Source organism: Thermobia domestica, chromosome 7, assembly GCF_964235325.1.
Source record: "Thermobia domestica chromosome 7, izTheDome1.hap1.1, whole genome shotgun sequence".
Taxonomy (NCBI): Eukaryota; Metazoa; Arthropoda; class Insecta; order Zygentoma; family Lepismatidae; genus Thermobia; species Thermobia domestica.
The window spans coordinates 238,405,846-238,420,893 of record NC_137460.1 but is presented as its reverse complement, the minus strand read 5'-3'; the positions used below and the strand labels follow the sequence as shown (position 1 = coordinate 238,420,893).

Sequence of the window (15,048 nt, the reverse complement as noted above, 5' to 3'; positions counted from 1 at the left end):
CCCATCGTCCCCTCCCAGAAGTCGGTCCTGGATCCGCCCCTGTCTAAGTGAACATGCTTTCCAAGTTCACTCTCACTTTAATTGTAAGCAAAAGCTTGTAGCACTAGGTTATTAATGGAGCTGCCACATTTTCTGGACATTTGAACGGTTTACAATATTTTGTGAAAAGGTGTTTGAGTGCACTCACCATACACTGCTATGCTCACAGACTCAATGTCGTTGATCCACAGTCTGTTAATCACATCAAGGAGTGTAAAATATTTTTTTAGAATAAGTGGCATTCCAAATTTCTTTTCATATTCATTGAAACGCTGTAACGCGCTTGCTGAATCAGAAGTAATTAAGCGATTTCCAACAGTTGCCAATATAAGATGGAATTACAGTTCCAGAATTGTGAATGTAGTGAATGAAAATCAAATACAACTCTTACGGTGTTCTGAGAAGATTGTAGAGAATTCAGATAATTGCGACATCGAAGCTTTCATGACTACAAAAAAATGTGTGAGTTATCATTGAAGGATTTCGATTTTGCATTTCTACTAAAATTTTTCAGTCATTTTTTTTTCGCGCACGGATATACTATTCAACATTCTTTAAAGTAAAACCTTGGATGTGAAATACTGCATCCAAAAAGCACAAAAGATGGTATCTCAACTTAGAAATGCAAGAAACGATTTTGAAGAGACTTATAGAAAAGTAGAATTGGATGACAACGGGAACCTTCTAATAAAAGACGTAGACTAAAGTAGATGACTCAACAGATCCAAAAATTAAATATGTGCGTCTCTTCAATGACATTATTGATACTGTGATTGGACAAATGGAGGTGAGATTTCAAGATCTTATTGAGTTACAATTCCTTGAGCTGTTAGATTTAAAGAATTTTCAGTGCTTCAAATCTCGATTTCCTGATTGTTTTTGACCCTTAAATCGTTACAGGAGTTTTTTTTTTTTTTTTTAATTTTAACAATTTGCGGAGTGAATTAATATAGGTTTACAGATACTTAGATTTTTCAAATAAAACTGTGACTGAAATTATCCATTTCTTGAAAGAAAGAGGCTTGGTAGAAGAATCGTTTACAGAAACATATAAATTGTGTTATTTGGTGTCAACAATACTAGTCAGGACCTCCACTGTGCAGCACACATTCTCTTCGAACCTAGTCCCCTGTGAGAAAAGTCACGGCACGCCACTGTATAGGACCCTAATATAGATCACTATAAATTTGGGTGGTGTACCCCGTTCCCTTTTAGGGGTACAAAATTGCCAAAATATAAACGTAAGCAATACGTTGTACCACATGTTTGATTTTTGACCTAATTTATTTCCTTTGATTGAGGTCCTATTACCTTATATGGTTACATGGTTATGTATAGGGGTCCAAGGGTGCGGAAAAAGTCCCTGAACGGTCCAATATCTCGCGAAGTATAAAAATCACCAAAACAAAAATAACACGTGTTAAAAGAGTTTTGAAAAAGCTATCCAATGATACCAAACTCAACCCCCTATCCCCATCCCCTTCGGGGGTACGGGGCGGAACTTTAAAATTTTAAATGGAAACACCTATTTCTTATTGCATATTTGGATTCTCCAGAAAAAGTGACAGTAATTTGACCCAAATTTGAAAACAGTGTCTTCGCAGATGACGCTTGAATCGAACACAATAAAAGGTGGTGCAGCAAAACGTTATGAAAAGGCGAATTGTCAATCCCGTGCTCTGTGGCCGTACGGTTAGCGTACTGGCTTACGAAGTCAGAGATTATGTGTTCGATTCGCGTTCAAGGCCATGTTCTTTCTTTTACTTCCCCAAATAAATTCCATATGTTGTAACTTCAATTAATACATTTTTGAAGTTGCATAGAATACAAATTTAGATGAACGTTTTGCAAACTAGCTTTATGAAGTAGTTCTTAGCAATAGGGTTACTTACAACAAAAATAAACCATTTTTGTCGCCATTTGTATTTTCTTGCAAATATGAACAAATACATTATTTTTTTTTATCGAAGTTAAAATGTATGAATTCATTATTTGGGTGTAAAAAGATGGCATAAAAATGTTACTCTGCGCGGGAATCGAACTCAGGACCTCTGGTTCTAAGTCTAGTACGCTAACATCATGGCCACAGAGTACGATGCCGAGACACCACATTTTCATAACGTTTAGCGTTCCTTTTTTTGTGTGTGTGTGTCGATTCAAGTGCGATCCGTGAAGGCGCTGTTTTCAGTTTTGGATCAAATCACTGTCACTTTTTCTGGAGAATCGAAATGTGCAATAAAAAATTGGGGTTTCCATTTAAAATTTTAAAGTTACCCCCTTACCCCCGAAGGGGGTGGGGATAGGGGGTTGTATTTAGTACCATTGGATAGCTTTTTCAAAACTAGTTAACACGTGTTATTTTTGTTTTGGTGATTTTTATACTTCGCGAGATATTGGACCGTTCCGGGACTTTTTCCGCACCCTATATATATATATATATATATATATATATATATATATATATATATATATGTGTGTGTGTGTGTGTGTGTGTGTGTGTGTGTGTGTGTATAGGGTGTCCCACCAGGAAAGGGCCGTGTTTTGAGAAATGACAGTATGGGTCATGACAAGCAATCGTTCGAGATATCGATGGGCCAATATTTCGTACACATTGCTTCGACGACACATATCTCCGGAACTGATGAAGATATCGGACTTACAAAAACAAATCGATAGCACACGTAATACGCATTACATACGTATCGCATTCATTGCACTCACAGGTCCCAGTATTCCGGACGGAATTCCGGAATTCGTATTCAAATTTCTGTCTACCCATTGAATTGAAATAATTCAAAGTTGCTTGCTTTCACAACAATGCAAGCGAGCGGGAAAATAAAAAGGTGTTTTCACAAATTCGTTTGGCTTTTTTCTTTCACTCTTGGCTAGGTCTTGCGCGCGCACGTGTGTGTGTGTGTTTATGTCTGGGTATAACAAACGGTTCTATGAACACGAAATATTTTAACAACCGGTTCTCGCGAACCGGCTGAATAGCACCACTGGTGTCACTGATACCTGGAAAAGTTTCTTACATCAGTTGTCACTTCAGATGAAAAATGAATCTGCTGTGACAATTGTAAAAGGTCAATACACTTGTTGGATTGTGATCAACGTCCAATACGGTTTCCAAAACAATCTCAACTCACAGAAAATGCTCTTGGTGGTATGGGTGGGACTGATCCATTATGTGTTTCTCAGGCGGGGAAAACCATCAATGCTCGTTGCGATGCTCAACTCCGTAATATGCATCGCAAAGTTGTTCATGAGCATCATACAATGGTCAACAAACATGTCGTCCTCAACGTTGCACGACACTGCTCCCAATAAGTAGCGCAGAAAATGGCACAGGTTATGCATGATTTCCAGTGTGAAACTTCACCCATCGTATGACTGCGATATCTTTCCCATTGACTACCACTTCCGTCATTTTTATCATTTTTTGGAAGAAAAGACATTTCGTGATGACTGCGCGGTACAACGCGCGGTTAAGGACTTTTGTGTATCGCAAACTCCAGACATCTTTCGCCATGGCTTCCAATAGCTGACTGAGAGATGCTCAAGTTGTGTGGTTGCAGACTGCGATTATTTAAGTAACCAGGTATTATACTTTGTGGTGAACAAACACCATGTACACGGGTTTACTCGGGGTTCTCCCGTTTCCTCCCACTTTCTTCATTCCACCATTTCATTCATTTCTCATAATCACCATCTCCTTTAGCCTAGCCTGGCATAACGTGGGACGTAAAATTTAAAGATTTCATTTCATTTCTAGGTATTATTCTTTTCATTTTTTTTCTGGTCTATGTCGCTATTCAAGTGCCGGAAATGAAGCATTTTCGCAATAGAATTAGAGATATTATTATTATTATTATTATTATTATTATTATTATTATTATTATTATTATTATTATTATTATTATTATTATTATTATTAAATTAATGATTATTTCATTATTAATAATTCATGGTGCAACAATGTATGAGCGCCTGAACTGCCACATTACAGTTTTGTGTGGACTAATATGTGTTTAGAGGCTCGGTTTCCTTCCACACTCTTTCAACTTTCTTGTCTGGATTATGCTATCTCTTAATTCAGATATTTATAGTTTTCCAGTTTTCATAACGATACGGAATCAACGCCAAATGTTCCTCTATTGGTAATTATTTTCAACTAAACATCGAAAAATTGACATCTTTGTCTCCTATTGATCGGGCATTTACTTTGTTAGTGCAGTTATTTAATAAGTAAGAGCTCTCAGGTTCGATTCCTGCTATGCTATGAACTGGGAATAAATCTTACTCTTGTACAGATCTTTCTCTAACAGATGAACAAGGACGTGGCGGTTTTACCTAACTTACAGTAAAGTTTTATCACTGCTCGTCCTTCCTTGATGCAAGATTCTTCACTCACATACACTCCTGACCTTATGGTTACCGCTCGGAAGCTGCTGCGTTATTTCCCTCTTGAAACTAGGATTCTAGTGTTCATACATAGATCCATGTACGTGCACATTTGTTCCATCAATCGTACACTAATCGATTTTGGACGCACTGCTCGAAGACTTCGTTTGATATTGTCCATGATGCCAAAAAGTGTCCCGTAAATCTCTTGTTTAGAATAAAAACCAGAAGCCACACTGAGTAAGATTCGGAGAGAACGGAGTTTGGGTTATTAAAGCGGTATTTATCGACAAGGAATTGATGTATAACAAGTGAGGAGGTATAGTAGTGTAGACGAGATAACAATTCTGTCACTTGTTTCTTGTATTTTCCGAACTATATCACGCAACTTTTGTGAAACTTGCCGATAGAACTGACCATCAACACTATCTAGTAGATACGAACTTAGAATGTATCACACCATAGCTATCAAAATTGTACTGAACTAAGTTTTTCATTAGATTTCGAATAAATGCTCTCTCTCATTGCCAAATTACGAACTTTCTGGATCTTGCTCTCTGTGTGTTTGGTTGTTGTTTATTTTTAAAAATAGTCTTGAGGGGAATGTGTTCAAATCAAACGCGATAGCAAAGTTTGGAAGATTCAAGTGGAATCGCACCATCAGAGCTACAACTATGTTATGGTTGGTGGAACAATTTTATGATGAGACAAAGATTAGTTTAAATGTGATTACGTTAATGCTGCCATATGTCCTGAAGTTACAGCACTAGATCACAATTCCTGAAGATTTACCATTGTTCATTGCATGTTCTGCTGGTATTAAATGCTTAAGTAGATCAAAATTGTTAAAAACAATGCTTCAACAATTTTTGCCACCTTTATTCAAATAACAGTACAACATTAAAATTACATTTTTCTGCGAATTATGTCGTTTTGTTTGAATCAATAATTTGACTAAACAAGGAAATGAAACTGAAAAGTATTACGTAATAAGATATGCTTATACGCATAGAACAATATTAGCGACATTTTATAATAAAGTGTACGAGGTAGTACATTTTCTTTGTTACGTTCTACTCCTCGTAGATCTCTCTAAATGTTCTCGGTTTTTTTTTCAATGAAGACACTGTGTCGCCTTCACTTCCTTCAAAAGTCCTACGCTTTCGCTACAAGTGTACTGTAACAGATGATGAAATTAAAACAAAAACAAGACTGAGAATGGTATGAAAACATAGGGCTTTTGAAAGAACTTGACCTACAACTTGAGGTAAAATTGCTTAACTTAACCGTCTCAAATATAATTTCTGTACCATCTTATTGTGTTACCTTATTTCTATATTTGAAACAGTTTGTAAATTCAATAGATAGTTTGTAAATTAGTAAAGTAAAAGTGCACTATAACACTACTTGTGTACTTGTTTCTATGTATATTTCCAATAAATTAAAATATGAATAGTGAATCAAAGCTATACTAACTAAAGGGTTCTTTTCATTTTTTTCTTGAGTTAATATAACATCATGTACACGTCTTAAAAGTATTTACGTCATTTCCTTTCTACAATCAGAAACTTTTAGTAAAGTTATTTATACTGTGATTAGAGTTCCATCAATTACGGCGATAAAAGTCCTAGCTTCTCAATACAATTTGTATAGCTATATGCTGACTCCAAAGTTCTAATCATTTCTGGGATCATGCCAGATCTTCAAATAGATGTGCATTTCGTCCACTTGCATGTACAATTATATTGATTTCCAAATTTAATTATTAAAGTCTAGTGAAAGAGATTTTTATGAATATTAAAACATGATAGAACTGAAACAATGCACAGAAAATGTTGTAAGTAAACATTTCTCATTACATCAAAGTTTGGCTTCGACCACTGGCATAAAAAGCAGGTGCAATCATTATGTACCATCATTATATGGTTACAGTATTACATTTGCTTTGTAACGTATTTTACGTATTAAAAAATTTACATAACGTTTAAGTAAATAAAAGTTATGTACAGTTACAACCTAAAATATGAATAATACAACTCTGTTCTATGTTTACAAAGTAAAACAGAAATATACTAAAATTTAACTGGTTAGAAGTATTTGCTGTAAATTAACTTGAACGTAAGTACAATAAACAGTTGCAAAACGCCGTTAATTAGTGATCACTAGCTCTGCCCAGACATGTCACATCGTTTTAAATGCTGCAAAAATAAAATGTTTTGACTTAGTATCGTATTGTTTAAAGTAATATAGGCTATATCATTAGTATTGAGAAAGTATTACCTCGTAAATGACAGCATTTATCAAAGGTTTAAAATTATTAATTTCATATATATATATATATATATATATATATATATATATATATATATATATATATATATATATATATATATATTTCTAGACTGCGACAAAAATCTCAACAGCCCTAACAATTTTACCTAATCACATTTTATGAGTCATGCAGAACTATGAAGAAAAAGTAAGAAAATTCTTTCACTGTGCAGTATTTATAACACTAATAAGTAGTGCACAGGCCAAAAAGTGTTTTTACATTTGTGTGTGTGTGAACATATTATACGGAGCTAATGAAATGCTTTGATACAAGACACTTCTAAATTTAGTAATTATGTTTTTATTGCAGTGGTTGCTTGACCAATTGGACAGCATTAATATTATTTATTCTTCCTGAAATCTACGTGTAGCTCGTATTAGTAATTCTGTCAAATTTAAATAAAGTGTTTGCATTGTTGTTACTATTATTAATACTAATAACAAAAATAAAGTATTTATTACAACTTATTACAATTAATATAAATACTAATAATAAATTAAATAATAAGTTAGTTACATTATTCTTATTATTATTATTATATACAGAAGTACTGGATACTTCAATAACAATTCAATAGATAAGCATTAGAGCAGAAATTAACAACATACGTTCCAAAATGATGTAAAGAAATACTTGGATTAAATTCTATAGGAGAGTTAACTATGGTAATAAAATTTGCAAACTGCAACATTCCTTACAAACTAGAAAACTTAAAAAGAAACATCAGAAGACAAAAGAGAGAAGTAAACAAAAGCATGTTAAAATATTAATTCTCTCATATTAAAACAGATTCAATGAACAACGCCATGCCAAATACAGGAAATGTAGAAATTCTCATAATTTTTAATTACATACACGTTCTGGTATTTGAATCCAATTTAGTGAGACAGATTCAGCATGTAGTGTCTCATTCTCCTTGAGCAATTATTTATTAATAATAATCAGACATCGACAGGTGCAAATATAAGTATCATATACTTCTCCACATTCTACCTTTAAGACATTTATAATGTGTAGCATTTCAAAATTGGTGAATATAATTATTGCGATTATTTATAAAATCACACTAGTTATAAAACAATTTTAAACTTTATATGACAACTGAAATTATGTAATCAAACCTTATAAGTTATTTTAACAAATATGTAAAAAAAACTCGTTAATCCAAGTCATCAGATATTTACGCTAATTTTTATTCTAATAAGTTAGTTGTATACTGAAAGAGTCCCAAGTATCAATAGAAATTACAGTATACAATCGTCTTTTAACACAAGAAATATAAGTGATTTAAGTAAGATATTGCGAATTGACGTCTTTTTTTTTATTTGATCCTATTTGATTTATAACAGGAACTTTCGAAACTTGCTGAAAAATAAAAGTTTTGCATTATATAATTTTCATGTTATGTTTCACAAAAATAAATGTTCTATAAAATGTTTATACATTTACTTAAACAAAATTTGTTTTAGAATATGAAAATAGTCTTTCTTTAATTAACTGACTTTTGTATTTTGCTCTAGTAAAAGAATTAGCTTTGCTTTTAATCTGATGGAGAAATAGTTCGTTTTATGTATGGAGATGCGGATACCAGCAACTTGTTCTACAGGATTATTTGAATGTCTCTTAATAATGTGCTGTAAGATCTAAGCACATTAAGTTTACAAAGGAAATAAACTCACTTTTACCGATCAAGGGACTATTAAGTAACCGAAAAGAAGAAATCTGAACATTAAATTTTACGTCATTTCAACGAGATTAATTAAAAATACTTCTCCGTATAAATTATTGGCCAAAAATGAAACACTGTGTCTCAAATTTTCATATAGATGGATTTCTTGGTTGCTGTAGGTACGGTGGTGAAAATTATAGCACTAAATATTTGAATGCGTTCGTCTTAAGTAATAGGATTCTGAATGTGATTAATCTAGATAGTCTTTGTGTTCGTCATGTGTTCCTTGTTCCTGAATTTAAAAACCAAAGCATTTTAAGAAATATTAATAATTATTCCAACGGCAGTACAATCTCTTAATCATGTTCAAACGTTTTTCGGTTAATTATAAACGTTTACGTAATATTTTATGAACATTATTTATGCTCGATATCACGTGGAACTCTAAATTTTCTTCAGAAATGATGCATATAATATAAATTCATAAATAGAAGTACTCATTTGCGTTTACAACTTTGTCCTATGGTAATTGCAAGAAACTATATTCTCTGATTAGCATATTGTTCATTAGCCTTACAACCTGATATCTCTAGAAATTAGTACAAGACTTTGTCATATTTTAAAATCATGTTCACGGACTTCTGTTCAACTTATTTTAATTGAAAATGATCAAAAATCAAAGAACAAGAACACGCATGTTCAGTCACACCAGTTTAGGTTAGGTTAGGCAAATGAAATCCAACTAGTAATATCAAATAAAATATGCCGAGTATTTATAATAGTGCCTATTTTTGTGATATCTAAGTCATACGAACTGACAACGCGCTCCTCACCAACGGGCGATGTTTAGGCTTTTTGTTTTTTGGATAGTATTTTGTAAATAATTAGTAGCTTATTGAACTGTTAACTAGTAGTTTATTGAGCATTATTGACCTTTACTTTCTAAATTTATTATTAAAAGAAAAAAGAAAAGAAAAAGGGAGACCGGACAAAATTCTTGAGCTCGTACAAACTTTTGTAGGTAGATTAAAAATTCTTATATAAGATCTTTTCTAGTCACCACATTCTTTAGACTCCATATTTAGTTCGAGCCAAGCTTCCGAAACTTTGAACATATATTGGAGAAGTAGCACGATTATTCACTGCGCAACATTCCAAGATAAAGGTGATAGGTGTTCAAAACGAATACGCCTCTTGTTGCTACTCTTATATTTATTCAGAAGAAATTCCAGTGTTCTAATGTTTGTTGTTGTTGTTGTTGTTACTCGCGTATTACAAACTTTTGGTTAAACAGTTAGATCCCTAGTCTCCTTCCTTATAAATACAATCTTTGAGACAAATTCTAGTTTTATTTAACTTGAGCATTACATAAAAATTTAGTTATATAATGTTAATGCAACTTAGATTATTTTCTGTTTGTGTAGTGCAAAGTTTATGGTTATATTATTTTTTATTATTTCAACTAAGTTGAGACTTTTATGTATGCCCTATGTAACTTTTCATGTTTTTCCGTGTGTTCCTTTCTTGTGAAAGAACGACCACAGTAACAACAGATATAAGGGCGAAGACCGCTGTGTTTTCTCTTATGTCTCATCAAATGCTCTTTCCGAGTGTATGTCGAACCACAAACGTCACAAGCATGAAGCCTAACTCCCGTATGGCTAACTAGATGAGTATGTAATCGACTCTTTGTGAAAAATTCCTTCTCACAGACATTACATTTGAAAATCCGGTCTTTGGAATGTTGACGTACATGTGAGGCAAGCAAACCGCTATCGACATAAGCACGGCAACATATGTTGCAACGAAAAGGTTTATCACCCGTATGGAAGCGATGGTGAATTATCAAATTACCCTTCGTGGTGAACGACTTTTGACATTCGTTGCAAGTGTATTGCTTGTAACCAATGTGAAAATAGATATGTGTGGCCAAGTTGCCTTTATCTGCGAAACGTTTCTTACATATGTCACATTCGTATGGATGATAGCAAGTATGTACCGCAACGTGACGTCTAAGGCCATTTTTGAAGGTAAATACTTTTCCACAGTATGCGCACTTATACCCCTTGGCTTTATTGTGAATCAATGTATGTCTACTCAGTGATTTTTTCTTTGAAAATACTTTTCTACATACTTCACACATGAATTCTATATTTTGTTCCGTTTCGACCTCTACGCTATCTTTTAAATATGAACACTTACCTTTATCTTCAATCTTCTTCTTGCTTGATAATTGATCATTCGTGTTTGAAATTGTCGTATCATTGTTTGTAGTAACGTTAGTTAGTAAATTAGCATTAATGCTGTTTCCATAATTTATTATTCTCTTCTCTTCATTATTTAGACAATCATCAACAAAGTCGTTTTCAAAACCCTTGGTAATATCTCCGAAACTTTGCAATATAGGAGGATTCATAATACTATCTGTAGTTTTAGCTTTAGAAGTATGTGAATTGTTTTCTGCATATATAAACTGCATTTTTTCACTATTTCTATCACTGTTTCTATAACTGGAAAAATTGCTTGTGATATTTTCTTGTTGTGGTTTTGCATTGTATGTCAGATCATGACTAATTATTCCAGAGGAATATTGTTTGGTTACGTCTTCGTGAACAAAGCCTTCTTTTAATTTTGTACTAGCAAAGTCTTGCTTTGATGGTGAAATGGTTTCGCCTTTCGGTGGAATATTTTCTCTCTCTTCCACATTTTGATCACATCTCGAAGTTGACATTTGATTAATCAGATTGAAAAATTTTAATCTTGTATTGGCAATAGTGTTTTGAGTTGCATTTCTTAGTACATTATCTTCACACTTAATGGTATTTGATGGCTGCTCAGTTACAATAGTTTCAAATTTTCCGCTCGAATATTCCTTCAAACTATTCTGTGTTGTGTTTTCAGTATTAATATTAACATAAGGATGTGGTTGTTCATTGATAGTCGTTGTACTAGCTGCTTGGTCCAAGTTTTTCACAGAGCTTGCATATTGCATATTAATGTTAGATTCTGTTGTATTAGAATGCTTCAAAGATGTGTGGATAGCACCAACAGTATCCTGATATCTTTCGTCACTAATTATTGTATCTCGCATTGCTTTTGTGTTCAAGTAATTACCTATTCCCATCCCTCTTTCTTTCCACTTATTAAAATGGTCATTCTGCATTTCCTTCGTGTAGGCAACATCAACAAATCGTTTTCTCATTTTTGTTTGCGGTATGTTAACGTTAGGTAACTTTTTGTTTCGAACATAATATTTGTTTATTCTAAACATCCGATGTTGTGAAAGATTGTCGACTCTAAGTGGACTATTTACTTTAGCATTTATTGTACCACTATCACCCAGCAAAGTAGTAAACGAACTCGTGTTTTGCTGTCTAGCATTAGAAATTACAGGGAAATTATTTACAACAGAGCATGGCACTGTATTGGCACTTACAGTTGTTGGTACACTTACTACAGTACTCTGATCCTTGCCACTCCCTAAATCACTCTGTGTTTTGTTATAATTTCCCACGAACCTTTCTAATTCTTTTCTTTCTGCATTGACAATATTTTGTTCTCGTGGAATGCATGTGTTCTCATTAATGCTATTTAAAGTCAGGATTTGACAACTGGAATCTGTACGGGGAAGAGCTTCCAAATTCGAAAAAAAGAATTTCTTTACATTTTTGATTTGGGCAAAAGAACGTCCCTTTATTTCTCCACATAGCTTACAAGAAGAGCTTGCAATTTCCCCTAATTGTTGCAGAAATTTAGTTTTGTCTTTAGTATGAGATCCGCACTCTGGACAAACATAGATAGAGTTACCATTGTTCAATACAAAGACCGGAACAGTTGTCAACTTCCTGTTGCTTTTCCTCAAACTCACTTTCTTGCGTTTCATACCGTACGGGAAAGATGTTAAATTCTCAAGTTGCTTCTTTCCATACGCATGTTCCTCGTACTGTGAGGAATGCAACTCTTCTGGTCGGGTAACTCCTTCCTGTGTTGTATTTAATATAGCACAATCTCCATACTGATGGCTAACGACTTGTTGCATATCAGTATTTTCTGTCATTCCAAAATGATGTTCAGTTGACTTCAGTAGTCTATCTTGGTAAGATATAGTACGATTTCCCAAAGGCAAACTGTAGTTTACAGTTGGTACAGGCAATTGCTTCGATGTGCTCAAATTGCTGTTGACCAGTGACATAAGTGGAGTAGGAAGCTGAACAGAATCAAACGCTTTCAAGATGTTTCCATTATTTACATGTGACAGAAGCTGTGAACGTTGTATGGATAATCCGTTTGTGTTTGAAGATCCAGCTTCGTTTACAATTGGCAAGATTGGCTGAGGGTGCTGAACTGGGTCTTTCAAAATTGATGTAAATTGCGTTGACTGTTGTAGACAGTCAAATGGACTTAGATTCACCATGTCACATACAACTGAAGGTTGATGAAATGGATGTGGCAATCTCGCTGTGTTTCCAACAGTTGGCATGCACGGCGTACATCTTACAAAGGAATCAAAAGGTTTCAAGTTGTGCGCGTTGTTTAAGCCTAAAATACGTGATTCAGACTTTTGAATTGGCATCTGTGCGCTCAAACTATTTACGTCCTTCGAAATTGGCATAAATAATATAGGCTGTTGATGTGGTTCAAATAGTTTAAAGATTTCCGTGTTTCTCACAGTTGAAGGAAATGGCAAACAGTGTTGGCATGATATAGGAGATTGCAATGTGTGTCTGTGGCTTACAGTTGACGGAAGTGACACGCATCTTGGAAATAGGTCAGGTGGTATTCCGATTCCAGTATCATTCACGATGGTTGTAGATTGTGCTAGTTGTTGAGGGTGAACAGGTGGATTCAAGTTGTCTGTATTGGTTACAGTTGGCAAAAGTGTTGCATATTGTTGATATGATTGTACATTACTGTCATAGTTGATAGCGGACATCGAAGGAAAAGAGCATGACGGTGTCCATGGAGGTTTCGGATGAACAGCAGACCCTGATGATATGTTGAGATTTGTATTAGGAGTAGATGACAAAAGAGATGTAGACTGTTGGAAACATTCTCCTGAAGAAGTTGGAGGAACTGATCCCATTGAACGTAGAGCTTGCTTCTTTGCTTTTATCATTCGAAGTTGCAGCCTCCTTACAACTTTAACAGGAGTTCCGCATTCCTTAAGTAAAGGCATCGTATCTGTAGTTTGCTTCCGTTGCTCTTCTTTCAACAACGCTTTTCCATTGTCAGAGGTTTCATGAACTACGTTACACTTAGCTTCTTCACATTGCTTTAATATTTCAGAAGTATCTTCAGTACATTGATTTCCTGTCATTTCTCGAGCATATTCCATCCTCTTTGTTTCGGATGTTTCATTACGAATTATTTGGATATTCGTTGTGTGAACTGGTGGCGGTAATACGTCCACAAAGTCAATCGACGATGACTCATGATATGCCAGCTCGTAGTTAAGAGACGAATTATTGTTAGAAAGGACTGACGGAGCCTGTTTATTTTGTTCTCCACATTCAGAGGAGTCAATGTCCGATTTTGTTGATGAATCCATAAAATATTCTACTAATGCAATGTGTGGAGTTTATGTTACAATTGCTATCTAATTCCCTTTTCTAGAAAATATCTCAATCTCCATATTCATCTATTTTTATTCCCCATTTTGTCCATCAGAAGAAGTCAGGAATTGTAACCTGGAAAACGAAGGTAAAGAAAAAACTATTGAGAGCTAACTAAATTTTCAATAATAAAATAGAAGTAATTATTCAAGAATTTTTCTTACAAATAATGTACGTACTTATAATTGGTTTCGTGGAGTCAAGTGTGTAACACTGCGACAGTAAGTAATAAAGAATGAAATTGTTTTGTAAGACTTACCAACCTTGTGTGCAAACTTGGGAAACGAGCTAAAAATATGATTGATAGGGTGCGATATGGCGTACAATAGTGAAGTAAGGTAGAGGGACGACGTTTGAGACACCAACCTAAAGTAAGTTAATTTGGAGCTCTGCTCTAGCAATACTAACGACTCGTTTAATGAATGTTAAACTTACAATCCAGTAAACGTTTGAAAACGTTAAACTATATCAGGGGCGGATCCAGGGGAGCGATCGGGACAATCACCCCTCACATAACAGGAAACTTTCTTATTTTGTATATATAAATAAAACCCATCCCAAAGTTTGGAGCCCTTAAAAGTAGCAGTATGACAACCCACCGCCCCACCCCCCCAGAAGTCGGTTCTGGATCCGCCCCTGAACTATATTGTCTTGTTATCATTCGTTACGGGATACAATTTTATGTATTAATTGGGAATTCTTTATATGGATAGCAGAGGATTGTGAAACGTTGATATTTGGATAGAGCGCATACTTCTTCCTGTGTAATTTCATGACAGGTTCCAAGAGATCCCATAATTTTGTAGTCAGGGTGTTTTAAAAGAAAATGTTTTATATTTTCAGTGGTTTACAACTATGACAAAGTCCCTCCCTCCATGTTTATTATAACTTTTTTCTTTTATTTTATATAAGAAATAAATATACACCTTTTAAACATAAAACATGTACTTACCCATGGACGTTAAAATGAGTATGCTAATATTTGCCTGTTGAGA

The 15,048-nt window shown here is 34.3% G+C and overlaps 1 protein-coding gene across 2 annotated transcripts in view; it reads right to left on the bottom strand.

The window, feature by feature from the left end:
* Positions 1-5,271: 5,271 nt before the first annotated feature.
* Positions 5,272-15,048, bottom strand: part of LOC145690783 (uncharacterized) — a 44,500-nt gene continuing 34,723 nt past the window's right edge. The window contains exons 2-3 of one of the 2 annotated variants that reach the window (XM_081766040.1): positions 10,644-14,128; positions 5,272-6,638 (exon numbers count right to left, since the gene is read on the bottom strand). In XM_081766040.1, the coding sequence (XP_081622166.1) occupies positions 6,622-6,638; positions 10,644-13,989 (3,363 nt within the window). In that variant the 5' untranslated portion in view covers positions 13,990-14,128 and the 3' untranslated portion in view covers positions 5,272-6,621. Of the gene's footprint in view, positions 6,639-7,410; positions 8,138-10,643; positions 14,129-15,048 lie in introns of those variants that run through there. The other variant, XM_081766039.1, reaches the window with a different exon arrangement.